Source organism: Lissotriton vulgaris, chromosome 3_2, assembly GCF_964263255.1.
Source record: "Lissotriton vulgaris chromosome 3_2, aLisVul1.2, whole genome shotgun sequence".
Classification (NCBI taxonomy): domain Eukaryota; kingdom Metazoa; phylum Chordata; class Amphibia; order Caudata; family Salamandridae; genus Lissotriton; species Lissotriton vulgaris.
In genome coordinates, this window is record NC_141690.1 from 10,518,391 (window position 1) to 10,545,186 (window position 26,796).

The window sequence follows — 26,796 nt, forward strand, 5'->3', positions numbered from 1 at the left end:
AGCTCAAAATTCTTCACTGCGTGTATGTGACGGGTCCTTGTTTGGTTGCTATGGGTTTTTCTTCAGACGGGTTGTGTAGGCGCGGTTGTGGAATGAGTGCTACTTTCCTTCATATCTTTTGGGAGTGCAGTGATGTCGCTGCGTATTGGCACTGCCGTGCATGCTGTAATGGAGTATGTCACTGGGGTCGCTCTGTTGCCTGAGGCTCGAAGATGTTTGTTGAATGTGTGGGAGCCGAATGACTACAACGTTGCCCAGGCCCGGTGGGCGGCACTTGGGAACATGATTGCCAAAAGGGATATTGCACAGCTTTGGGGTCCCCAACGGCCTCCCAACATGTCGGTATGGAAGGAGAACATGGATTGGTGCATGTCAGGGAGAAGACGGTATATTTGGCTAGGGGCAAGCCTAGGGCGTGGAGTAAAATTTCCGGCCAGTGGAACACGTACCGAGGGAACATCTGTACACCCCCCTTCGAAAACATCCCGGATACTTCCCTGTACCCTCTGAGGTTCCTTGATTACTGTATTCCTTATCCGATTGTCCTGACTTCCCCACTGCCTCCCCCCACTGGTCATCTCTATTGTCCTCCTGATTCTCTATCCGGTATGGTAGGTCTCCCCCGCCTGAACTCAACATCTTCTACAATGTTTCTCGCCTTGAGTTCTTTGTTCCTTTATAAAAAAAATTTAAAATATTTTGTATCCTGCATACCTCCTGTGTTGCCGAGCGTGTATCCTGTACCTTTGCTGGACCTACTGGGGTCAGCCGCTGCCTTTCGCGCTACGTACTTAATCCAAAAACACTAGCGGCCGGCCCCTGTGGTTGTAGGCCCATATCTGTAATGCTTTTGTTTTGCACAATAAAGTTTAAAAAAAAAATTGTAGACACTTCAAATCCTTCTGTCACACATTTATTGACAAAAATAAAATTTTAAAGATATAGGTTATTACAGTCAAAATAAAGTTGGCATATTTATTACCATATAATTAGTGTGGCGTCTGAACTGTGCAAAAGGGTAACTAAATAAAATACAATCTTAAAATTGCATTCACCCTAAAAGAAGTAAAGTCACAGATGTATTTTTTAATAATCAAACCATTCACGTTTTATACGGATTAAACTGTCCTTTAAGATTTACATGATTTGTTGATTTGCAAATGGCATTGTAAGGTGCACAACAGCAAACTGTAATCTCAGCTAAACATTGTAAAAGCAAATATTTTTCACGAAGATGAGTGAATTTTCATTTTCAGATGGCTTTTGTTTTTCTTTTTTTGACTAAATTCTTCAGGAAAAATTCACCTGGTAAAAAGAAAAATTAGAAAGTTAGTCTGGTTTGTTAGATATAAATAAACTTTAAGGCACATGCAACAATTTTGTCTAAAGCTCTGAACTCATGTTTTTAAAAGACAGATTTCAGTTCATGCAGTGAATATCCAGTAATTGGAGTCTAACAGACTATGAGATATGGTAAAGCAATGTAACGTACGTGTGTTTTTCTAAAAATGGTTTCTAAAAGAGGTGATGGGCAGTTTTGTTCACAGCAAAAGTTTGGAATACCCAGTATTAACTATCACAATAATATAATGATCAATTATTTTTAACAACAATTCATACTCACAGTGACTACAAAAAAGTTTGAGTGCAAAATGGCGGCCGACTCTTAACTTGCTTTCTCCCCGTCTGCTGTGACGCCCACTTCATCCTCCTCTAAGCCCCAGACACCAGCCTGAACCCAAGAGAATGCATGAAATGAGTGAAGATCGGTGACCTGGAGTTAGGAAACATCAGACAGTGGGCTTTGAAGAGACCCAGGAGGCACCTTGAACTAGAAGGCCCCTGGTGGGAGAACAGTGCTCAGCGGTCAAGGCAGGGCCTGAGATTGGATCCCTGAAAAGCAGATGTGAAGCAGCAGCGGTCAGAGCTGCTGGATGCAAAAGATACCTTGGATCCAGAATATCATTGCAGAGGTGGGGGAGAATGGGCATGAGCTCATAGCACGGGGAGGGAACTCCCATTCAATTACTGAGCTCTGCCAGGAGGAGAGAGCGCCCCAGAGGATCATCTCACAGTGGGGCTCATCAGGTAGGCTGCAGTGATCGTATGGGAGAGAGGTGAGCTGGGAAATTGGGAGTCTCTTTCCCATGTCAATAAGCACAGCGACAAAGGCAATAACGAATGAGTCTGCACGTCACAAGCACCTAACCCAAGGTCCTGGGAAATCCCGCTGACTGGTTTTGGACTTTGAGAGTTTTGGTGCTGGGAGGGACAGAAGCTGCACAGTAAAAACACCAAGAGGAAAAGAGAGTGATGTCTTTTACAGCTTGGGATCCCAGTACATACTCGCCACGCCCTATAAAGAAGATACCCATAGCAAGAGACATGTGTAATAAGATGCATGGGGGCACGCTTAAGGCACATGCTAGATGGTGACAATGTAGACCAGAAACTAGCAGTACACAAATGTTGACCCAATAACAGACACAATCGGACCTTCATTTGGGTGGCACTAACCTACGGATTTACTAGCAGGTGCCCTGGCTGAAAACTGGAGGTAGGAAAAGTAGATGATGTGTGGAAAAGCAGCAAGAGGGGCAACTCCCAGTTAATGCAATTAAACCCCAATTGCAATTCACATAGAATTCCCTGCACTACGAGGAAGCTGTGCAAAGAGGGTGTGGCAGACAACAGAAGTTGGAGAGAAACTAACATTGAGGATATACTGCAGCAAGTGCCAGCCATTAAAACAGGCAGGCTATCTCGCCAAGTAAAGCAAGGAGGCTTGGATGGTGGGGACCAGACAGAATTGCAGCAAGAGGGCAGAGGGATGGTGACAAGAGCTTCAAAGAGCAAATCTTGTGGAATCTAAAAAGGTAAACTATGACCTAAAGTAGAACCTAAAGGAGACTCAATAAAGAAGTCACTGAAATAGAAGGTTGCATAGACTCTCTTGAGAAAGCCAGGGATGAGAGATCCTTTGAACTGGAAGAATACAGGGTGAGAATCCGGACTCCAGATGTCATGATCAAAATTAAAGAGTTGCATGTCCAGATTAACAACATCAAGGGAGACTAAGACCACAAACTAAGGATGACTGCCTTATAGGAGGGGTTTGGATTTTGTCATATGTATAATTTAGTATCTTGGAGCCAAAAATGAAGATTCTGAAAAAAGATTGCAAAGTAATATTAACTGTGTTGTCCTGGAGGAGGCAGATGACGGTCAGACGAAGGTCAAGGTATACATGCACTCATCAAAAACTTCTTAAGCTCTCTCTGAAGATTGCTGCTGAGGAAGAAATAGTGCCTAAGCACACATATAACAGGCACCAGTCCTAAGACTTCCCAACAAACCTCTTGCGGTCAAAACAATATGTGTACTGAACAAACAACACAAGGACATTGTTTTTAAAGTCTGTATGTCCATTAGCGATATAAATGTTTGAAACTATTGATGTGAATTTTCAATGGCTTCTTTTCTGAGGTACTTAGGTCAGGAGAGTAGAACCTGGTCTTTGTGAACGAGGACTCCAGCCTGAAATACCACATTCATTTTACTGCCACATTTCACTTGCAACAGTCCTAAAGATGGCACAGATGTTCATCAACGCAAGACCGTATCTCTAATAATGAGCGGCCCTTCTGGCAGTTTCAAACTTTTTTTTTTAAACCTTTTTTTTTTAGTGGAAGACAAGCAACAGACAGTAGTGACGCATATACAGATTCAGATACAGTGCAATGCAGTAGCGTACACGGAGAGTCCAGTCGTCAGGTCCAGACGGGGAACAAGGCAGGCAAGAATGGGGCATGATATAAGCAAATACACGAGGCGCAACATAGCTGTACAGAACATAGAAGTACATCAGTAGTGTGGCTATCAAGCATGCATCCCTACAGGAAGGAGATTAGCATCAGCACAGTGGGTGTGCACTCACAGTTCATCAGTCCCTGAGTCGAGGCATCCTAAGCAGCACCACAGAGGAGAGGGCAGTGAAACCCCGCCTCCCCCCCAATGATCATACAGCGTACCCCATGCAAGTAAACAAGCAGTAGTATAAAGAGAACTTCCCAGTCATTGTGTCATATGGCATGTGGTAAACAGACGTGTAGTCCCAACAAATGGAACCCCATCAACCCACCCCAACCCGATCTGCACTGTCCGAATCAGAATCCTGCACAGCCCTGGTAAGTAGGTACACCTGCAGTGGGCTCCAAAAGTCCTTAGGCCTACAGCGCACAGGCATCATCTCTGCGTATATATTTTATTGGTCTTGACAATAAAGGACATCCTGCAGCCAGTCCGCGAACTGCGGTACCCTGCCCCGCCCCCAGCAACAGGCCACACGCCGTTTCGCCAGCAGTAAAGCCACATCCACAAATCTACGATAGAGTGCCGGCACTTCCTTGGTATATCCTAATAATAGGACTATAGGGTCGAATAAAACCCCATCCTCAGTCATGACCTGAAGGGCGTCATGAACCTGCACCCAGTACTCTGAAATAGCCCCACACTCCCACGCCAAGTGAAGAAAATCGGCACCCGGCGCATGACAACGAGCACATCTATCGTCTTCCGCTAACCGGAACCTGAGTTTCCTAGCTGGAGTGTAATAAAATCGTTGTATGAATTTATAGTGTATGATTTTTAAGCGGCAGCTAGAGGAGATATTGGCAGTCACACCACAACAGTATGCCCACTGGTCATCAGAGATAGAAATTCCGAGCTCAACATTCCACTGTTCACGTACCCGACCAGGCGACGCAAACCGTTGCTTCCTGATGGCACCATACAACCTAGACACCAAATGACGCCCATCGGAGAGTAACAGCACGTGAAGCGGTAAAGCCACGCCCTGCTCCCTGGGGAACTCAGGTAGCAGCGACCTCAGGCCTTGTCGTAGCCGGACATAATAGAACATTTCCAGTGGGGTGTATTCTCCACCCCCAAAGAATTGCTCAAGGGTGCGGAAGGTGCCCTCACGAAAAAGGTCCCCCCACGTAAGTATCACAAGACGTTTGCACAGGCGTTGGAACCCAGTCTCCTGCAGCAAAGACAGAGCAGGGTGATACACCAGAGGTAATGCAGGTGAGTAGAGGAATGCAAGATCCAGTGCCCTTGCGACTCGTTTCCAGGCATCAACCGTACAAGTCACCGTCGTCTGGTGAGTGTCTATGTCCCCAACATTCCCCAGGACCATGCCCTCCAATGGTAGAGGATGAGCAACCCACTGTTCAGCAGCCACCTGAGGCATAAACGGCGTGGGGCGCATCCAGTGGTAGGCGTAGTGTGCCTGGGCGCTAACATAATATAGTTCAAAATCAGGGACGTCAAAGCCCCCATTGACATAAGGTAACGTCAATGTAGACCATGCCACTCGCGGCTGTTTGCCCCCCCAAAACAGTCGAATCAGCTCCGAGCGGAGACGTGTGAAAAAATACGCCCCAGGGTGATATGGAATATTCTGAAACAAGTACAGGAAGCGGGGTAACACCACCATTTTTATCAGAGATGCCCTACCCGCCATGGACAGTGGCAAAGACATCCATCTCGTTATGTTATCTGCTAGCTTAGATATAGCGATGCCGTAATTAAGCCTGATCGTCTCCTCCTTGTGCAAAGCTACAACAATACCAAGATACCGTAGCTCCGAGTCACACCACTCCAGAGGGTAGTCAAGTGGGAAATGATGAACCGCTGCAGTGAGCGGAAAGAATTGGGATTTCTGCCAATTGATATGCACTCCAGAAACACCGCCAAAGGCAACAAACTCACGCAGAAGCGCATTAAGATTCAACTGTGGATCCTTCACATACAGTGTAACATCATCCGCGTACAGAGATATCCCAATTTGTCGCTGAAAACAATTAAACGCACTCTGTTGATGTAATTGCCGAACCCTACATGCAAGAGGCTCTATAGCAATGGCAAACAGGAGGGGAGAGAGAGGACACCCCTGCCTGGTCCCCCTCGTGATCGGAAATGGGGAGGACAGCACACCATTCACAACCACCCTCGCCACCTGGTCGGTGTAAAGCAATTTGACCCATGAGATAAATATCCGGGGAAAGCCCATTCTGCACAAAACGTCTATCAAGTAACCCCATTCCACTGAGTCAAACGCTTTCGTAGCGTCTAAAAAAACAGCAGCCACCGGGAGCTCTGGAGCTATGGTCGGAATCAAGGAGAATAATGTTCGAAGATTATGAGATGTTGCCCGGCCAGGCACAAATCCCGACTGGTCAGGTAGGACTATAACGGGCATAAGCTCAGAGAGACGCGTCGCCAACACTTTAGCCAAAATTTTAACATCACAGTTAAGCAATGAAAGAGGCCTATAGGACCCCACATCTAGGGGATCTTTTCCAGGTTTGAGCAACGAGGTGATAGCGACTTCCCTCATAGACCCCGGCAGTTTCCCCACCTCAAGGGATTCCTCGAACACCTCCCGGAGCACCGGAGCCATAATATCCACGTAACATTTATAGAATGACCATCCAGACCCGTAGCCTTACCATTATTAAGAGACATAATGGCACTTCTGATTTCATCCACCTCCAGGGGCTTACCCAGAAAAGCCCTATGATCGTCAGACAGCCAACATAGCGACAGCTCGTCCAGAAACCCCCCATATCTCACGTCCCCTGACTGCTGGGAAGTGTACAAGTGTGTGTAATGATGTATAAACGTGTCTTGAATATCCTTCGTGTCTCTACAGCGCGTGCCATCAGGCAAGACCAATTCCAACACATCTGAACTATGCCTCTGATGTCTCGTAAGTGCGGCAAGCACCTTCCCTGGCCTCTCACCTTCACAGTACTTTCTAGCCATCCAGTATTTCCCCCTATGCTTCGCCTCCCTGGCCGCCTCCTCCTCGTACTCCGAGAGCTTACCCCTAAACTGTTGCATGAGGTCAGGATCAGGGCCATCCAGCAACCCACGCTCCAGTTGTCGTAGATCAGCCTCTAAGCCTGCAATCGTACGAACAATAGTCCTTAGTATCCCACAGCTCTTGGAGATTGTGACCCCCCGGATTGTAACTTTAAATGCCTCCCATATCACTTCCACACTTTCTACAGAACCCTTATTCCTCGGGAAAAAAGCCTCCACTTCCTCGCCTAGCTCCGCCTTAAAGATGGGATCCAACAGGGCAGAAGGGAAAAGTCTCCAAGGTGGCCGCGGTCTGTGCAGTCCAGGCACCGATAATACAACCCTAACTGGACAGTGGTCTGAGTATGTCCTGGGGAGGTGTGTCACCCCATGTAACCCCGTTACAAGTCCCCTGGAAAGGAAGATATAGTCTAATCTCGCCCAGGTACGGGCCTGTGCTGTAAAATGTGTGCCCTCCTTAACAGTGGGGTGTACATATCGCCAACTATCAATCAAGCCTGCTTCCTCCACAATGCCCCGCAAGACATCTCTGGCCTGGACGTTGTATTGAGAGCCCCCCTCCGACCTGTCTTCAAGAGCCCTCATTGCCAGTTTGAAATCCCCCCCCCCCAAACAATATGCGAGGCGTCTACCGCAATAATATGGCCCCATAGTGCAAGAAAAAAGGCAGGTGTATCAACATTCGGTGCATAACAATTCACGAAAAGCACAGTGATCTGCCCAATCCTCCCCCACAACAGCACATATCTCCCGTCTGAGTCTATGCGTGATCCCAACTCCTGGAAGGCAAGTGATTTCTTGATCAATATAGCAACCCCCCGCGCGTAAGAGGAGTACGATGAAAATTTCCTCACTGTGGCCCACCTCCCTCCGAACGCATGTGCAGGCGCCTGGCGCAGATGCGTTTCCTGTAGTAATGCCACCTGTATAGCATGTCGATCCAGATAGTGCAGTACATTATGACATTTCCTGTCATCATTAAGCCCCCGCACATTCCAAGACAAAATCGATATCCTATTTAACATCTTGACTGACATTACTCATAAGGAATGTGCGATAGGGAACGCTGAAACCCTGCACCAGGCACACTTCCCGAGCAAAGGCAGTGGACCGTAACCGCTGCACACATCGTCCACCTTGCGTAACGCACACCACATTCATCCATGCCGTCTTCCATCCACAGAACCAAACCCCTCCCTCCCAGAGCCAAACAACAACAACCGTGCAACAGGCACGCGGCACATCCAGATATCAACGCGCATCCAGCACAACCAGCAAACGAAAGAGAAACTACCACCGCATCCCCCCCTCCCCCCTCCCACCTGATCAACCCCAAACTGTCAGGACCTCCTACCACCCCCCCTCCCCATACTCCATTCATCCATCCAACCATCCAGAAAGACAGTCGCACAAGAAAACCTTTTAACATTGGTGGGGTATTCCCGTTGGGGGTGCCCACCGGAGGTGCACTTCACCACTCACTCACACTATGCCGATCCTCCAGCCGCGGGGCGAAGATCCGACACAGGCACAGTGCGGGAGTGGGTGCCCGGAGCAAAGAATTGTCACCAACCATTGCCTCCATAACAGTCTCAACTAGTGGACGCTCGGAGTAGACCGGCGATCCACCCAACCGCCCTCAACAGTACATGCCTGTGGAAACCCAGATTCTGAGGGCAGACATATAAGTATCAGTGGGAAGTGTGTGGCATAGCCATCCCGCTTCTAGAAACCTGGTCAGGCGTCCTCCTCCTCTCCCGCCGATTGGTGGCCATTCTGTCCCATCTCGTCCTGGCGTTCAGCAGCAGCCCGCTTCACAAAGTCCTCCGCCTGCTGCGGATTCGTGAAGAAAGTCTGCTTCGCCTGATGAGTCACCCTTAGCTTCGCAGGGTATAGTAAGGCATAGTCCACCTGCAGGTCCCTAAGCTTTTTCTTAACCGCCAGGAATTTGCGTCGCTGCTCCTGCACCATGAGGGTGAAGTCCGGATATAAGGTGAAGTTGACCCCCTCAAAGGAAAGTGAGCGGGTAGTGCGAGCCGCACGAAGAGCCGCGTCACGATCCCGATAGTTCAGGAGGCGCGCAATGATAGGACGCGGTGCTGCGCCAGGGGCCAGCCGCGGTCCAAGGGATCGGTGTGCCCGCTCCACAATAAACTGCGTGGAAAAAGCTTCTGCTCCAACCGCACCAACCAGTAGTCTTTCCACATACGTCTCCATTTTTCCAACATTCGTCGTCTCCGGCACACCTACCACGCGAATGTTGTTGCGCCGACTTCTCGCCTCCAACTCCTCATTTTTGCCAGCAATCACCATCAGGATATTGTCCATCCTCGCCAACTGAGTGGTATGAGTGGCCGCAGTGTCGTCATGATCCGATATACGCTGCTCTGCCGTGGTCAGGCGCTCCTCATGGACATCAAGTTTTTGCACCACTGCGTCCATGCGCGAGGATAGTTTGTCAACTTTGTCCACAATGGTGGCGAAACCCTGCCGCATCTCCTGCATCATCTGCTGGAAATCCGGGGTGGTGGGCTGTGGAATAGCATCAGCGACAGGCGGAGGGGGGGATCGCGAGCTCCCTGCCTCCTGTACCAAGCGAGCGCCCCTCCTAGAAGCCGTAGAGTCAAATGAGAGCTTAGGTTGCTTATTGTCCGGCTTCCCCATGATTATACCCACACAGCTTGCAGCAGTTCTCACAGTAACGTGCAAAGAGGGGCGAGGGAATCCCCAGGTACAAATCCACGGCCACCGACCAAGGTTATGCACCCAACATAACACGCAGCTCAACAAAATTCAAAAGTGGGGTGTATTATGCTTACATCCACGCAGCATCGCCAGCACCCTCCAGACAGTCACAGCTCGCTGTCGCCACCAGCGCGGCAAAGGGCAGCCACCACGTTAGCGGCCGGAGGTAGCCCAATAGGACACAGCAGTGGCCCGCCACAGCACACCACAGAGTAATAAGGGTAGTGCCACGTACAAAGTGCGACAGGGATAGTGCGCAGGGATCAGCACCAACGTCATCCCACAAGGGCCAGGGCGGTACAATCCAAGACTGTGTGGCAAATGAAGCATAGCAGGGGGTAACGGTGGATAGCGCAGTCAGATGGGGTGGGTGCCATCATAACCAGTGGAGAACTCCGCCGCAATATCCAGCACGGCAGGCTCCGCCATATAGCAACCGCTGCGACGAAAACGGCGCCAAAGGGAAGAAAGAACGGCCTCCCAGCAGGGTGATTAGCAATGTCTTATAGAAGCCGTTTCCCCGACTGCAGTCCACCTCCGCTCGTACCTGTTAGATTCCAGTCGGTCAGGACAGCACCACAGACGGGGGCACGAGCAGGCGTGTATGCCCTGCCACACCCCTCTGTGCAATGGCCTTTTTCAAATCAGGGGGTAAATTGGGACCCCCGCCGCAGCTCCTCCGCCACAGTCCTCGGCGACACCTGCGATGGCGCTGCACACCCTGCACCACCGGTCACAAGTCCCAGGGACAGCCACCAGCCGCGTCCAGGCGGGCAGTCACGGAGAGTCACAGAGGGGGAGGGGATCGGGCCTCCACCCACGTGTGAAGCAGCGGACTAAAGTGGGCCGAGACGCCAGGCCGTGGAGCGCCTGCTCTCCAGAGTGCTCGGCGGTGAATCTTCCGGACCGTCTAACTCCGGCCAGGAACCTCTGATCAGCGCAGGAATTGGACCGAGTGTAGTCCATAGCCTACCAAGGGATAATCCAGAATCAGGGTAGGGAATGGTGACGATCAGCAGGATAATTAGACGGATGAAAGCTCCGAGCTGCAGGAGCCTCACGGCAGTGCGGCCATGCTGCAGTGCGCCCTCTAGCGCCCCACCGCAGTTTCAAACTCTTCACTGGATGTTAATCCACTGCCCTTTGATGTTCATATAGCAGGTGCCTGGAGACGTCTGACCACAGAGGGGAAAAATGCTGTTAAGTACCATAAATATAAGAGAACCTTGTACACAATGCTAGATCTGCAAACCACTCTCCTTTAGAATATTTCAGTTTTATAACAGGAATTATGAACAGTTCCAATAATTCTGGGGGGGCAGGGAGGAGAAAGAGAGTCATGCTAAAGGTATTTTGGGTGATAATAGTGCTTGGGCCTTCGGGTAGAATCTAAATGGATGAGCCGTTAGTCCTTTTATGAAAAACAATATGTTCTGTGTTATTCTTAGATGAAGTGGAGAGACTTTCAGGGAATAGGGGCGAAACCCAAAAGGATAGTTTCGGGTCAAGGGAGGAATTGAATTTTGGCATTTCCAAGATGAGTGAGCTCTAACTCCAGAGAGGCAGTAGGTCCTCAACGAAGCTGGGTGGTTTTTGATGTCGCACTTTGTACGATAGAGAACATTTTCTGACCTTGACTCTTGTTTTTAGTGGGGGCCAAGGCAGTTCTTTCAATATTGGAGTCAAACCTTTTTCTATCCATAATGAGTTGGGCTGTGGGGTGAAAAGGGGGAATAAGTGGAAGCCGATAGGCCAGCAAGTATGGCGATTCTAGAGTCGATTATGAATATTACAAGTTTGTAAGCAGCAATTCTGTGTTGATTGTAGAACATGTCTTTTAGTTTCTTTAGCGGACAGACAGACGTTAGCCAATTGCACTCAACTGGGACACTATCAATGTAAAGCAGAGTTACCCAAACTGCTGGCTGTAAGCTGATTTTTGATGGGTCACTTAAGTCCAAGCAATAAATACAGATGCCTTTAAATTCTGTATTTATCTTGTCACATTCTGCGCTTCAAAGGCACAGAGGTCAAATGTTAGTCTAAGTCTTTTGACAAATTACTGCTTTTTTAACATGGGGATTGGTGTTTACAAACTTCTTTCACTTTGCTATCTGAAAAGTAAAGTGAATTATGAGACAATGTTGCTGGGGTACGGGTGTGTGAAAGGAAAGGCTGTATGATGTCACTTTTGTAACACACACCAAAAGGTAAAAATACACTGCACACGTTCAACGGTTAGGAAAGTAAGCACATTTTTCGGAAATTCTGACATGATGGAACCAAATATATTTAAAGGACCAAAGCAAAACACTTGACTTGGTGGAGCACAAATGATAAATATTCACTGAAACCAGATTGTCACACATTATACTTCGTATGCTGGATAGTTTGATCAGCAAAAGTGTATGTCTGCTCACATTTAGTGGTCATTTCTATTGAAAATGTGCTGTCTGTAAATGTCCTAGTGCTACCATATGATGCTTTAGGTATGTTTAAAAATAAACATCACCTGCCTCATGTCCATTAAAGCTAGGTGCGTTGCAAAGGTTTTTGGTTCTAAAAATTGTATTGTGGTTCTAAAAACTTTGGGAACCACTGATGTGGTAGTGCAATTAAGCAACAACTGCTGTTGACATATCTTTGGGATTTAAGACGAGATGCAGCAATAAACCCATGTGGTCCCCTTTTAAACAAAGGTGTGATGTGGTTCCACAGGTACATAGTGGCTTGTATTTCATCAAGAAGAGGGGTGTTCCATTCGGATTGGAAAACACGAATCCTACATTAACTTAATTGTTGAACCTGATGAGGTCTGCAGGTGGTTTGATGTTCATATGGCAGGTGCCTAGAGACTCACTTTGCCTATATCGGGAGCAGAGGCGGACACTCCAGACGATTCTTAAATTTTGGGATAGTAAAGAGAAACATAATAGACACAATTGCCATTTTGAAGTTCATGCTCTGGTAGATTATAATCGACATCTCCCATGCACTTCCACACAAAAATAGCTGTACACCTCATTCCAAACACTATTATGTGCAGTAAAACGATTATGTGGGATTCAAGGAAAGCGAGATGAGCCTGAAGGGTTTGACCTTGAAGGGTTTGACTACAGTGGTCAGGTCATGGCCTTTTGGAAAGCATTAGCAGGCTTAAATAGCTGGAGGTTATGTGCCATGTACACCTCCAAATTATGCTGCACAACGTCTATTGGCCAGCACCACAAAAGAGATATTGAATGCTTGATTGTTGGTTTTTCCAAGAGCATATGATTATTACATTGAAACAATAGTCTATCTGCTCGAATCTTTCGTTCTGCGGATAATATTCATCCAACAGGCAGGATGCATCTCAATTTAGGGTTGTTACAATATATAGAATTCACAGAATTAATTTAAAAAGAGACTGAAAAGTGCTGGACAATATACAACAATTATATGCTAATATGGCTTGATGCCTATGGTATGAAAGCTTTATGTGTTTTTGATCTGCTAACTTGAAAACTGGTAGAAAGAGGTCTTGCCTATTACCTCTATAAGTAAAACTATACTGAAAGCAGTTATTTATCAACCATGAATATCCCGGAGTTAGGTAAGCAGCAGGAATACGGCGGTACTAATCTCACACAATCTTCAGGTTGATATGCATTTTGTACCCTTAAAGTATACACAAGGTGCTTCTTCATGCAGAAGAACATATTTCTTATTCATGATCTCCCACTTTTAGCATGCCTCCACATATAAATACAGCTTTACACTGAGTCAGGACAGTTCTTTTTTGAAGGCTAACATAGCCACTTTCCTTAGCAGTTTGGCTGAATTCATATCATGAAAGAACATAATCTGACCATCACCATAGACATCTCCTTCCATTCACCAGTCTTCCTGGGAACATGTTCTCTTAAATCCAGAATTCTCTGGATCAGCAACACTGTTCCTACCAAAAATCGGTCTTGAGAATTAAAAAGGAGGAGAACTGAATGCTTTGTGAATTAGGGTTTAATCTGCCTTGTGACTCAGATCCTGAATGCTTCAAAAATATATTTCTTCATCACTGAAGCTTCACGGATTGAAGATGGGACCCCCATGAACCTCATATGTGCATCCATGGTTATCCAATGTCTTAATCTTGGTCAAAAGCCACAAAAAGGCTCTGGAATTTGTTGGCAGAACACACCACCATTTTGCTTTGCCCAAAGGCACTCAGGTGCATCCCTGCTACCCCAAGATGTGCTCAATCACAACCTTTCACTGTTAGGCCTTCCAGCCTGGTCTCCACAACACGGATTGCTCTAGCAATTATTTCCATTTTCTCTTCAAGATGGCTGTGGAGTGCCCTAATGCTAGGAGTAGAGGTCTCTTTTCTTTTGTGTTTTACAAATTCTCTACAACGAGGGATTCTTTATGCCCATTGGGGGATGCAGTACCACTTGGTCTGAAAGATTCCTACATGGGATCCTCTTCTTTTATCTGCAGCTCTATAAATGAGGGGCAACAATTCAAGATGGACATCAGGTTAACAAGTCTAATACACAAGGAAAATGTTCAGCTGACGGCAGGCAGTTTCAAGACTACAATTTGTCACACAGGCTCCAATGCTTCCAGTAAAGGAATAACTAGGGTGCACCAAGCTCTGCTAACTTATCTGTTAGCCCACGTCTCTCTCTTACAGAAAGAAAAAAGCCAGTGGGCAGGCAATCAGTGTCTTTTGTTAAAGCACCCTAGCCCTTCCCTGCGGGTCACGGCCAGGACCTCTCACAGTGCAGGTTCTATTGCAAGAAGGCTCCAATTCTGCATTCCTTCAAAACCGGACAAAAGATTTCACCAGCAGGGGACCCCGTCCAACAAAGTAGACAGCGATCCCACCTGCGGCTGCAATGCTGGCACTTCATCAACCATGCACATATGTCCTGTTTGGCAGTGGGGAGTTGACATTGAGCTAGGTTATCAGGTTGAAAGAGCTCTGCATATCTCTATCAGGATGGAAGAAGCACAGTAGTGCGCACTTAAAGATGTGTGCCCCCATAAACTCTGTGTGCATCTGAGGTGGCAGGGTGGAACAATACACAGAGCAGTTACTGGAAACCCAAAACAATGTCAGCCACCTTGGATGCTGGCCAGCTCTGGCCCTTGACACATTCTCTGAGGAAGCAGACTAAGCCTTCTGTCTTCTAGCATACTGTTAATTTATAAATAACAACACAACTTTATTTGATCTATTGTGCCAAACGATTCATCCTTTGGCCACAAATGTAGCTTCTGGGCGTGTTTAATGAGTATCGCTGATCTTTATGTGGAGACTCCTTCTACTCCCACATATGTGCTTAGTGAACTACTGCACAAAAGGAGGTAACGACTACTATTAAAAGTGTTCATTAAGGCTAAATTGTTCTGTATTTGCCTTTTGAGATGCATTTTTCCAGACATGTCTTTGCTATTTAGTTTGACCATGCCACGTGTGTTGTCATTTATAGCTCATTTTTCAGCCACTTTAGGCCAAACTCAGGAACTAATCAGGGTTGTCGTTATTACTGTATACCATGGCTACTGAACTGTTGCCTCAACTTATACAGAAGAGGGATAATATCCAAGGCATAGTCAGTGTTAGCACAATACATGCTACTCAATGCTGACAAAATGTTACTGTTTAGCCCCTCATTGCTTATATCCCATCACTGCCCTATTTCAAGTGAGGCCGCTCTATCTTGTTTTTGCTCACCTACTATGGATAGGTGTAATTTAACACCTTGGCTGCTATGGATTTTCCCCCTCCTGTGCTTCTTTGTGAGCTTTCCCATTATACATGACGAGCTGAGCTCGTCATAAGCACAGCTCAACCGTGCCTCATGACGAGCTGAGCTCGTCATGAGTATCGAAGGGGTTAAGGTACTTGTGTAATGTACTCGATCCTCTTGATTTCACTTCAGATAGAAGTAGAAGACTAATGAAAATTATTTAAAAAAACAGAGATGACGGACAGTTCTTGAAATGAAATGAAAAACAATTTTTAACGCGCAACTAAGCCCAGATGGGCGTCAAGGCGCCTAACCAAATAATACCAGATAACAGAGACTGATCCTAATTACGGATAAGCCCTGACAAAACACCAGGTCTTGAGCGCCTTTTTAAAGGAAGACAGAGAAGGTTGCATCTTAATCTCAGGAGGTAACAAGTTCCCTTTCGTTTTACGGGTACAAGCAATTCCCTGAAAATTAACATGAAACAAAAACTCCTACAATTATTTCCAGCAGTTCATATGCCATTTTACCACTCTCCTCCCAGGGCTTTGACTGGTTTACAATGTTCCATTAGTCAATTTGCTTAGAGAAATTAAAGGAAACATCCACTAGACTGTCTCTACTAAGAATTCTCATTCATTTGGCATTCCCAGATTAACACTGGGCAGTGCAAATGGAATATGTGAAATGCTGAGTGACCTACCTAAATTTGAAACAGGAAGGCATAAAGAAAGCTCTTAAGGTCAAAAGGTTTTGTGGTACACCTGCTAATACCATTCTTAACATCAGTGAAGTAGCGTTGTGGTGGATCCAATAAAAACGCGAGTAAAATAATATCATTGTGGAGGCTACAGGGCTTTCTTCCACTCCCAGTTCATTTAGACTGAAGCTTCCAGCCAACATATTTATCAATTGGGTATTGCATTATTTAATGTTTCTGAATGATAAAATATATAGAAGCTAATGTTTGTGGGAGCAGTGAACATTACTCTAGAGGACTCGGATCCAAGGGTCAAGACTTTTTTCTGCTTAATCCTCCCTAATAATCTGGAGCATAATAAGGCATTAGCAGAATTTAGCAAGTACTTGGCCAATGATCCCAAGGTGAAGGTAAGCCTTATTTCTGGTCAGTGAGTTAATCAACAAGAAACCAACATACTGCATCAATGAGGAAGATAATAGTCTGCGCCCAGGTGGAATGTAGCTGCTTGCGGAGACCTGAGTGATAAACAAAATACTACCATATGAAAGTTATCACTACTGAGGTCTTGAATGTTGTGGGCAAGACTCTATATTAAGAGACAGCCTTGCCAACATACAGTCAGCATCTTCCCTTGAAGCGGTTGCGGTTATATGTAATGTATTTGCTCCAGAGTGTACAAAAAAATCATGAACTTACACTATGAATTTTCCAAGCATCGCTGCTGAGACATTTCTCTCTAGAAGCGACAGGAATTTAATTGGCTCAGATTAAACACAAATATTCTGCTGCTTTTTGCATTTTCACTGAACAATAGAGGACCCAGAAGCAGGGGTGGCTCCTGAGAAGTGGTTTTAATGCCAGAAATTCACTACAGGTACTCACACTATACTAACTGCCTTACTACAACACACCTAAACTTCTATTAACATGCCAACAGCAAATATATAATGGCATCTGTATTCTGGATAAAGAGCTTATGAGGCTATCACTGATAAAGAGTTACAAGAAAATTGCTGCTATTTAACTGTATGACTAAAGAAAATGTATGCAAATGGCGGTCTTTTATTGAAAACAGTATTTATGCAGTGCTCTGTACCCCATTTTTATGCCAGGATTGCACTTTCAGAAAGCTTTTCAGAAACACATAAAAAGATAAAGCAACTGTTTCCTACTCAACAGGGATGCTATACTGTGCTTACAGAAAACAAGCTTGGATGCCACCTAGAAAACTTATGAAAGAAATTAAAGCACCTCAAAATGACTGGTGCTCTAGGTGGAAGAAAGCAAGTTGGCTGTGCTGACTTGGAGATGCAGAATAGTGCCATCAGGTGAAGAGAGGCCTTTTGTCCAACACGTGTAAATTGTTTTCCAACACTGGCTCTTTTGAATTGGGGTAAGCTACAGGGAAACGAGATAGTGCTAGCCCCTAAGTAAAAGTATGTATTTGCAAGGCTGCCATTATAGACCCACAGACCAATTCTGTCCTGTATTGACTTAGAAAATAAAACCTTTATCTGGAGGGAGACAAAGCATAGGCTGAAGTCTGGTAATATATACATAAGCACACAACTTGGTAGTCTGCGACTGCCACAAATGGCGGCCTATTATACTGCTCACCAACTATCCCTGGCATCACAGCTTATGCCCCAACTGGTCCCTCCTACTCTAAAGTGGGTTGATACAGAAAAGCATATTGCATTGCATTTGGTCCATGTAAAAACAAAAACAAATCACAAACCTGCTTTATAGGAGGAGCGCACCAGTGGTCCGCTGGCCGTATAAAGAAATCCTAATTCGTTCCCTACGATTTCCCAGTGTTTAAACTTTTCTGGTGTAATGTACTCTTCAACCTAGGAAAGAGGAATAATGCAGGTGATGCTTCAACATAGAAAATTAAACCAATCAAGATTAAAGTACTGAGCACAATTGGTAATCCAAGAAATGGAAAACTGGTACATGAATTTCAGATATTACGGGACACTCAAAACTACGCATGTTTACTCAACATAATCGTTTACTACTGAGAATCCAACACTATGTACAGTTTGAAAAGTTTTAGTTTGATGTGTTTATTCCCTTTTTTAGGCATAAATGCCAGAGTCTTATACAAGCATATTGAGGGCCAAGCTGCTTAACAGTAGATTGATTGAACCCTGCTGTCCAAGAGAAATATGTTGATTACTCACCTCCTGCCAGAAATCTTAATTAAAACATTTTAATTGTTTCATCGCACCTAAATTGCTTATCTAGTGGTGCCTAACCCTACCTACATATTTTACAAAAGTACTGTTTAACAAAAAAAAATTATAAAGATTTTAAAATATTGGGACGTTTGGACTAGAGCAAAGAGATGATCCTGAGATGCTCACACTGTACTTTTCTTTCTGGACTACGTAACTACACAGGGACTATGCTAAATACTCGGAGAGAAGTCACAGTTGTCGGAAAACCTGTGGCATCTGCGAAGGGTGAAAAGCAGGCGGTGGGTCTCTGAGAAACCTGGGAAGTCAATGCCTGAAGTGGTGGAGGACTGCTACCTGGAGGAAAGGTGGCAACAATGCCTTAGGTGCTTGAAAGGACAAAGGACACTAGGAATCTGCCTATAAATAATACAGAGATATGGCATGTTGGATTAAGTGATAGCCCTGAACAACAGAATCACCATTAAGGTGACTCAAGAGCCCAACAACATTGCAGTCAGTGAGAAGTCGCTGCATTCTTACATGACCAGGAGATGCCTTATGTCCTGGCCGCTTTCTGAGCCACAATTAAATGCTCTATAAGGAATACACTAGACGCGTAGGTAAGCAACGAAGGGGAAGCCTTCAAGCTCAATTTCTTGAACATTGCCCAACAACTTGAAGTAAGGCACCATGATAATCAAGCCATGCCAAGTACACAGAATGACATACCCTGATAATGGCAAAGAGTACACACAAGAGTGTGGAATTCCTCTAGAAGCCGTTACATAGACCCATAAACAGGCATCGAGGTGTATGTCGGAAAGCAGCGCTTAATTTGTATGAATAAATAAACAAATAAATGTCAGGGCTTTTGTCGGAGACCACTGGAGCTTGTACCACACATTGCCACTGCTATGCTACCATTGAGAGCATCAACACAACTACTAAGCACCACACTCCTACATGTGTGACAATTCAGACTATTTCAGGCTCCCAAAGCAAAAAGAACAACAAGGTGGGGGGGGGGGGGGGGGGGGGGGGGGGGGGTTGGCAGGTAATTGTAATTTTTAATGTATATTGAATGAATATTTAACTATTGTTGTGGTTACCTCTAAATTAGCCAGAGAGCGCCACCTTGTGGCAGACTATCAGAAGTGCTGTTGTTGACAAAAGAAGAGCCAGTGCCGAGGACCAGAAACCACCGGCTCTAATTAAGCACTGTCAAAAAGCAAATACTAACTAGGGCTGGAGGCAAGGGGGTAGAATGACAGTATGGGATATGATCCATCACGGAATGGTTAAAACTTCTCATAAATACAAGGAGCCACGCTCCATATTCAATGTACAGAATGAGGCAAGGGTTTCCTCACATAGCAGGTATTTAGAAACGTGGAGATGGAGCAAGTGGTGGCAATGGAATAGTAAAGCACCACATCCATCCAACAGAGGAGGTACATTAGAAGACAAACAGACAAACGACACACTAAACAACATCAAATATTTTTTACTGCATATGGCAAGTCCTGAAGAGGATACAAATCAACATGCACGTGGCATACTAATTAACAAAATTAGGCACAAGAGGTTACAAGGTGGTACTAAAATGGGTGTGAAAGCTAACTGAAGTGATATGGGTACCCAGACTGTGGAAACTAGTAACATATAGAATTATAGATGAGTAACAGTGAATTATGGAGATGTTTTTCACCGAGGAGTTCAGGGTGACGAGAGTGAAGCTCAAGTTTACTATGTCACTCATAACTCTGAGGTTGAAAAACCGCTCTCTAATTCACTTTTTATCCATCTATAATTTTGTGAAATGTATTGCCCCCAAATCATCTGCTCCTGCTTTCAACTGCTAGGCAGTGACAAGGAGTAAAAGGGAGGGAGAGTGGGGCATAACATGGCCTCTGCTATGCATCCATGTCCTAAAGGGGAAAAAGCCCACTTAACTGCCATCCTTCACCAGCCCCCACCACTTTCCCAGCCTTGCTCCCCCTTCCTGCAGCTGTGCTTTCAGTCACAGCAGACAAGCAGTGCTGCGTTGACAGGCTCCCAAGAAGGTCTGTCAGCCTTGTCTGGAAGGCCTGTATGACATCACAACAGTGGCAGGCCAGTTACTATGTCATAGCAATGGGTCATGAGATTCAAAAAGTGGAATAATCGATAGAGGCGCTCTATAAGAGTCCTTGCCATGCAGTAACTCGGGATTAGCACCAATACGTGGAAGTAAATGGCCACATCATAAGATTGGAGGTGTGATATCGTTGAAAATTAAAATCCATGTGTAAAAAGAGGAGCTTCCAGTTTGCGACTAAATTAGTATTACTTTCGAGTTTGCGCCTGAAGAATAAGGAACAACAACAGTGATACATCGCTTCACTAGTTTTTACTAGGAGTAGACAAACTTTTTTAAACAACGAAAGGACATTAATAAAATAAGGATACCCCTGTGTGGCAACAAGTAATAACATAAGAGGAATCTATATTCCTTGATGTATACTGAGACATTTGAAAGGATGTATACTGCAAACTGAATTTTGAAGAAGTCTGTAAGGCATACGCCTTGCGAAAGAATAATTCCCTGGCTTTTGTTGTGTTAAGAAATGTTTGTATCTGCATAGGTCCTGAAGAAGGTGGTACAGAACCCACCGAAACGAGCGTCGACCTTGCGTGGAATCCTTTTTTCATCTTATGGTCATTAATCCAGGCAGTAGAAATTCTAACTCTGCCTGTTGATGTCAAGATTTGTTCAGATACTGCATTTTCTATATGAAATGTGTGGATGGTAATAGAGTTTGAATGAATGTGAGTGCATGATTGGTATTGTATTTCTGTGTTTGTATAATACAGGGTTTGTTTTTTCCTCCAATTCTGTGTAATTGTTGTAATATGCATTTTTCACAAAACAATATATACCAAAAAAAAAAAAGATGAAAATATTTTTAAGAAATGAAAATGAATAAATAAAAAAATATGAATTTATAAGAAGTACAAATGACAAACAAAAGAATGATGAAATAATATACTGAAATGAAAATGAAGTTCATTAGTTCTACGTGTTATTGTTGTGCATAAACAAAGTAAATTTATGTAAACTATGTTTATAATGAAAAGTATATAGGTCTTGAGGGAACTTCTTTAGTATTGTTTACTTCTCTCTCCCCTTTCTTCCCTGACCTTAAAGTAACATTAGAGGGGTCCCCTCCTATAGGTATCTATAGTAAAGCTCCACCTCCATCCAACAGAGGAGGTACATTAGAAGACAAACAGACAAACGACTCACTAAACAACATCAAATACTTTTTGCTGCATATGGCAAGTCCTGAAGAGGATACAAATCAACATGCACGTGGCAAACAAAACAACAAAATTAGGCACAAGAGGTTACAAGGTGGTACTAAAATGGGTGTGAAAGCTAACTGAAGTGATATGGGTACCCAGACTGTGGAAACTAGTAACATATAGAATTATAGATGAGTAACAGTGAATTACGGAGATGTTTTTCACCAAGGAGTTCAGAGTGACGAGAGTGAAGCTCGAGTTTACTAGGTCACTCATAACTCTGAGGTTGAAAAACCGCTCTCTAATTCACTTTTTATCCATCTATAATTTTATTAAATGTATTGCCCCCAAATCATCTGCTCCTGCTTTCAACTGCTAGGCAGTGACAAGGAGTAAAAGGGAGGGAGAGTGGGGCATAACATGGCCTCTGCTATGCATCCATGTCCCAAAGGGGAAAAAACCCACGTAACTGCCATCCTTCACCAGCCCCCACCACTTTCCCAGCCTTGCTTCCCATTCCTGCAGCTGTGCTTTCAGTCACAGCAGACAAGCAGTGCTGCGTTGACAGGCTCCCAAGAAGGTCTGTCAGCCTTGTCTGGAAGGCCTGTATGACATCACAACAGTGGCTGGCCAGTTACTATGTCATATCAATGGGTCATGAGATTCAGAGAGTGGAATAATCGATAGAGGCGCTCTATGAGAGCCATATATAACAAGGAGTCAATAAAATCGTTCATTGAATTGGCGGACTGGCTAAAAGGGTGGATAAATTTATCTGGGCCCGAACAGGAATAAACCAATTAGGAGATTTATATGATTACGGTCACCTCATGGCTTTGGAGAAGGTGCTACAAGTATACGACCTCCCTGCAGAGCAGTTCCAGGCTCAAGCAGCACTGACTAAGGCTACAGCACACACATGGGAGGGAACAGACAGACAAATTTATGCAAACGTTATGAACAATGGGTAACCACAGACATTTTATTACCCTAGACTATATGGTCATAAGGGCCACTAGATGGAAGACATTGACATATTTCAGGCCCAAATTGGGTGAGGACCTGGGTGAAACATTTACTGATGAAGAATGACGTTGGGCATTTCAGTATGTGTGTCATATTTTGATCAATGCCCATCTTAAATTCATTCAATTATATTCATAGAATGTATGTAACACCTGCATAATTGCAGATCATGTATCCCCAGACGCCCTGGTATGCCTAGGATGAGAATGACTTTGGACTCATTGTCTGTTCTTGTGTGGTCATTAGGCACTGGAGGGAGGAGATCACTAACCAACGGGCGGAGTGGACCGGGAAATGTTTTTTGGGCTCGCCAAAACTGATGGGACTCATGAGGAGAACAGCAGATTTAGCACTAAGTTCATAGATCTTGCCTTGGCCCTTGCTAATTGACAATAACAGACATAAAACTGGAGGTCCCCAGTATCCCTGAAACCAAGGCGCTATAAAACAGACATATAAAACGTGCCACAGCAGAGTTGTATATGAATTCTTGCCCGAGGGTGGCACAGCTAGACCCACAGTTACGCTAGACCGGGAACTGTTTCTCAAGGCCTTTGACCCCAAATCTGATGATACCTCACCCCTGAGGAAAATCCTACTGAACATCTCAAAGAACATTTCTGTTAACAATGGAATAGGGGCGCACTGTGCACATATAATGAAGTTACCTCTTCGTGGGTGTCCATCATTGTAGTGTGAGATTATGGATCTTGTAGTGTACCTTAGGCGTTATAACCATATTTGAATATGCGAACCATGAAGCTGGGTGAGTGATCAAGAGGGGGATTCGAGAAGCTTTTTATTTTTGTGTGTCCTTTGTAGACAGGCTGTTAAAAGAACATTGTAATGTTTTGTGATAACTGTTTGGTGGCATTGATGATGTTGCCTCATGTATGTTATCTAGACAATGTTCTTTATTTTCTCTGTGTACCTTCTGTAACATTGACATTGACAATAAGGAACCGTGAAAAAAAATTGCTCATTGAAATATAGATTTATTTTTTATCTATATGTAAAACAACGATACCATACTTAGGAAGGCATGATATAAGATGGTGGCCACCACAGAAGTTATGATGTGAATCTAAATTACTAAACAATTGGAGTACACATCCTGGTGCTGCTTCACTGAGCCCAAGCGGAAGCCTATGACCCAAACAAGATGGTCGATTGTGTGCTCCGGAATTAACAGTGGAGCTATGCTATTGCCCTGCGCAACAAAGAGTCCTTTTAGTGGCACAGTCCCGCTTCCAGAGGAGTCAAGCCATGCTACTAGCCCCACCACTTTTAAACTGCTGCGGCCCCAGGGACCATATTACAGTTAACAGCAGGTTTCACAGGGATATTTGGGAACGCCTGGACCCTTCCATCGTCACAGGGGGCGGACACATGCGTAGTTGGAAGGTGCTGGAAACACCAGCTTGAGCTGGAGCTCAGGTGGAGAGACAATGGGGGCCACACTCCACTCCCTTCAAACAATCCGGCTTAGCTGCTTGTGAGAGGATTACAGAAGCCCTACTGCACGGTGATTTAGTAGGCAGCGGTGTGAGCACCCCAACTGTTCATGTCCTTCCTGCCTTGTCTGAAATACCATCCTGCCTTGCGAAGGGCAGGTAACGGAAAACTCAAAAAGTTTACCAAATGCAGCACAACTTTTGAACCAATTGCTTCCATGCACTCAATCGCTGGTTAATGCGGACTACAGTGGGTCCAAGCATGGTCAGACTATTCATTATAATGTTACGTGTCTACATAACACCCGTGCTCTTTTCTCATGGTTGTCAAGACCACTGGATCTATTCCTTGTCGACTTTGAGAAGACATTTGATATGGTGAACTGGGATTATCTCTTAACTGTACTCGCAAAAATGGGCCTTGGCGTGCAGTTTCTATTTTACATCAAACTTACATACACACTACTGTAACACATTCGGATAGTTAGTAGAAAGATGTGAGTACTTCAAAAGTAATAAGTCCACAACTGTCAGCACTTGTATTTTTACTGGGAACGAAGTAATACCATTCTAGCGATGGACTCTCTCAGGGTAGCGAAGCAGAGCAGTCCAAGGCCTAATCAGTTGAAGCTGTGTGGGGTAGTAACCTGAGCTCGCTGGCGAGCTATCACCCTCTCTTACTCTTAAACACTACGCATTGAATTATGAACTATCAGGTATATGAAAATACCTTTGGTGACATCCTTTTATCACGTTACATGACTAGTGGGTCCTGAACACTATAACCATATTATTACCCACCTATACCAGATGCAACATCACAATATAAGGGGGTGTCGTTATCAATGAGACAGGCCTACTGACTTTGTCAGGGTCTTGAAACATATGTAAAGCACACACGCTATTATTCACCAATGCAGCCTCCTTGAAGGCAATGAGGACAGTACCGATATGAAATACAGGTTATGAGCCAGTACTGAAATCAATAGTAGTAGTACCAACAGTCCATAACATTCAATATACTGGTAAACCTTGCACTGTCATTTATTACCATTGCGGAATTTTTTTTTGAATCTACTACTGCAGTCATAGGACCAACCACAATTGGTCTTCGCACTACCGAGCCAAAGAGCAAAAGCTTCAGCTCCAGGAGAGCTTGTATCAATCAAGAGCGTCTCCTGGTGTCATGATTTTGAGGCCCCAGGAGACTCAGGATGACTTTCTGAAAGAAACTTCAACTAAAATGTTGGTGGTTCCCCACACCAGAAGCAATATTGAAATTTGGGAGCACCCAGAGAATTCTGGCACACTCCTTTGGCCCGAGGCCAAACAAATATTGAGCAGCTTCTTCCGCACGGTTATTCACTAGCCTTGCGCTGTGATCTTTTTTTCTTGTTTTCGGTTTATTTTTGGATGTCCCTGGCACGGGCATCATGGGAAGCTCACACTCGTGCTGCCCGCTGGATCCCTGCCCAGCCTTTAAATGTTTCTCTTTGCAGCTAGCTGGGTTTTCTGGTTCTCTACACTAGACCAGTCCCCTGGCTGTGCTCTGGAAGCTCTCTTCTTCTAGCTTTGAGGGGGGATGAGGAGGGAATGAGTCTTCAACAGCCCCTCTGCAGACAGCAACAAAAACACCCTCCCTGTCGCACCCCCAAGGCACCATGGCCTTCTGGCTGTTTTGTGTCAGCAGGAGTGTCATGGGTCCAGTTGAACCATCCAGGATCCCCCAGCAGGTCACTTCCCACAACTGCTCAGCAGGGGAATTAAGGAGGGGAAACACCACTTGCCCTGGACAGTCCCAGCATAGTCCTGGGGATCAGCTGGAGTTCAAGTTCAAAGATCCATCCTTCTAAGGCATCAAGTGGCTGCTCTTTCTAGCTGGGCATTCGTTTGTCTTCGTCACTCCCAGGTCCAGTATCTTCTCATCTGTCCCTACCTTTTGCAGTGGTTTTTAATTGGGGGTAAAAAGTTCTAGAAATCAGTTACCCCTGCTCAATCCTAGGGTGCTGCATCATCACTCAACCCTTGTCCCAAACCTCATGAGCAGCATTCTGGGACAATCCAATCTGGCAACTTCGATCTATGGAAAAAGCTTCCCTGGGAACCTTAGCTCCGACCATGGCTGACACAGTTGCCTGATCCCTCAGTACCAAAACGTCAAATGTGAGCCCATCCTGTGTTGGTTCCTGAGTTCAGGCCCTCCTCCTTCGTTTCGGTGGGCCTGGGTTGTCCCAGCTCCGGTACAGTGTAACAAGTTAATTAAACAATGCAGACATTGATCCTTATGATGGAAAACAGAGTAATTAACTTGGCACAGAAAGGGGAACAAAGACCTGGAATCGGATTACAAGCTGATCCGTGAAAATAGGAAAATTCTCAAAGGGGAATGTATGTATGATGTTAGGGGACTGTAAATATGCACTCGGGGTGCAGGTTTACTCCCAACTTGATACGTTGCTGGACCCTGTAGGCCTATGTGGTTGGAAAATGTACTTTAGAACAGATTTTGCCTATAGTGTGTAATACAGTGCAAGCACCCCAGACCTTCAGTAAACACTCCAGACTTGCACTATGAATGCCCACTCATGTAAAAACGGTGTTGGATCTAGCCCTGATCTCTTGACTGGGTGAGAGCTTTCTGCTTAATTCAGAGACTCTGTCCCTCACCACCTCTTGTTGTAAATATTTTTGTCCACCCTAAGCGTGGAAGGGTATTCTCAGATGTGAGACCCTTGCTCATTGCACCATCAGGATTCAAGCAAACCGGG

The 26,796-nt window shown here is 45.2% G+C and overlaps 1 protein-coding gene across 1 annotated transcript in view; it reads right to left on the minus strand.

Annotated features, from left to right (window-relative positions):
- Nucleotides 1–897: 897 nt before the first annotated feature.
- Nucleotides 898–26,796, minus strand: part of LIAS (lipoic acid synthetase) — a 193,946-nt gene continuing 168,047 nt past the window's right edge. The window contains exons 10-11 of the mRNA XM_086963967.1: nt 17,819–17,930; nt 898–1,305 (exon numbers count right to left, since the gene is read on the minus strand). Of these exons, the coding sequence (XP_086820093.1) occupies nt 1,253–1,305; nt 17,819–17,930 (165 nt within the window). The 3' untranslated portion in view covers nt 898–1,252. The remainder of the gene's footprint in view (nt 1,306–17,818; nt 17,931–26,796) is intronic.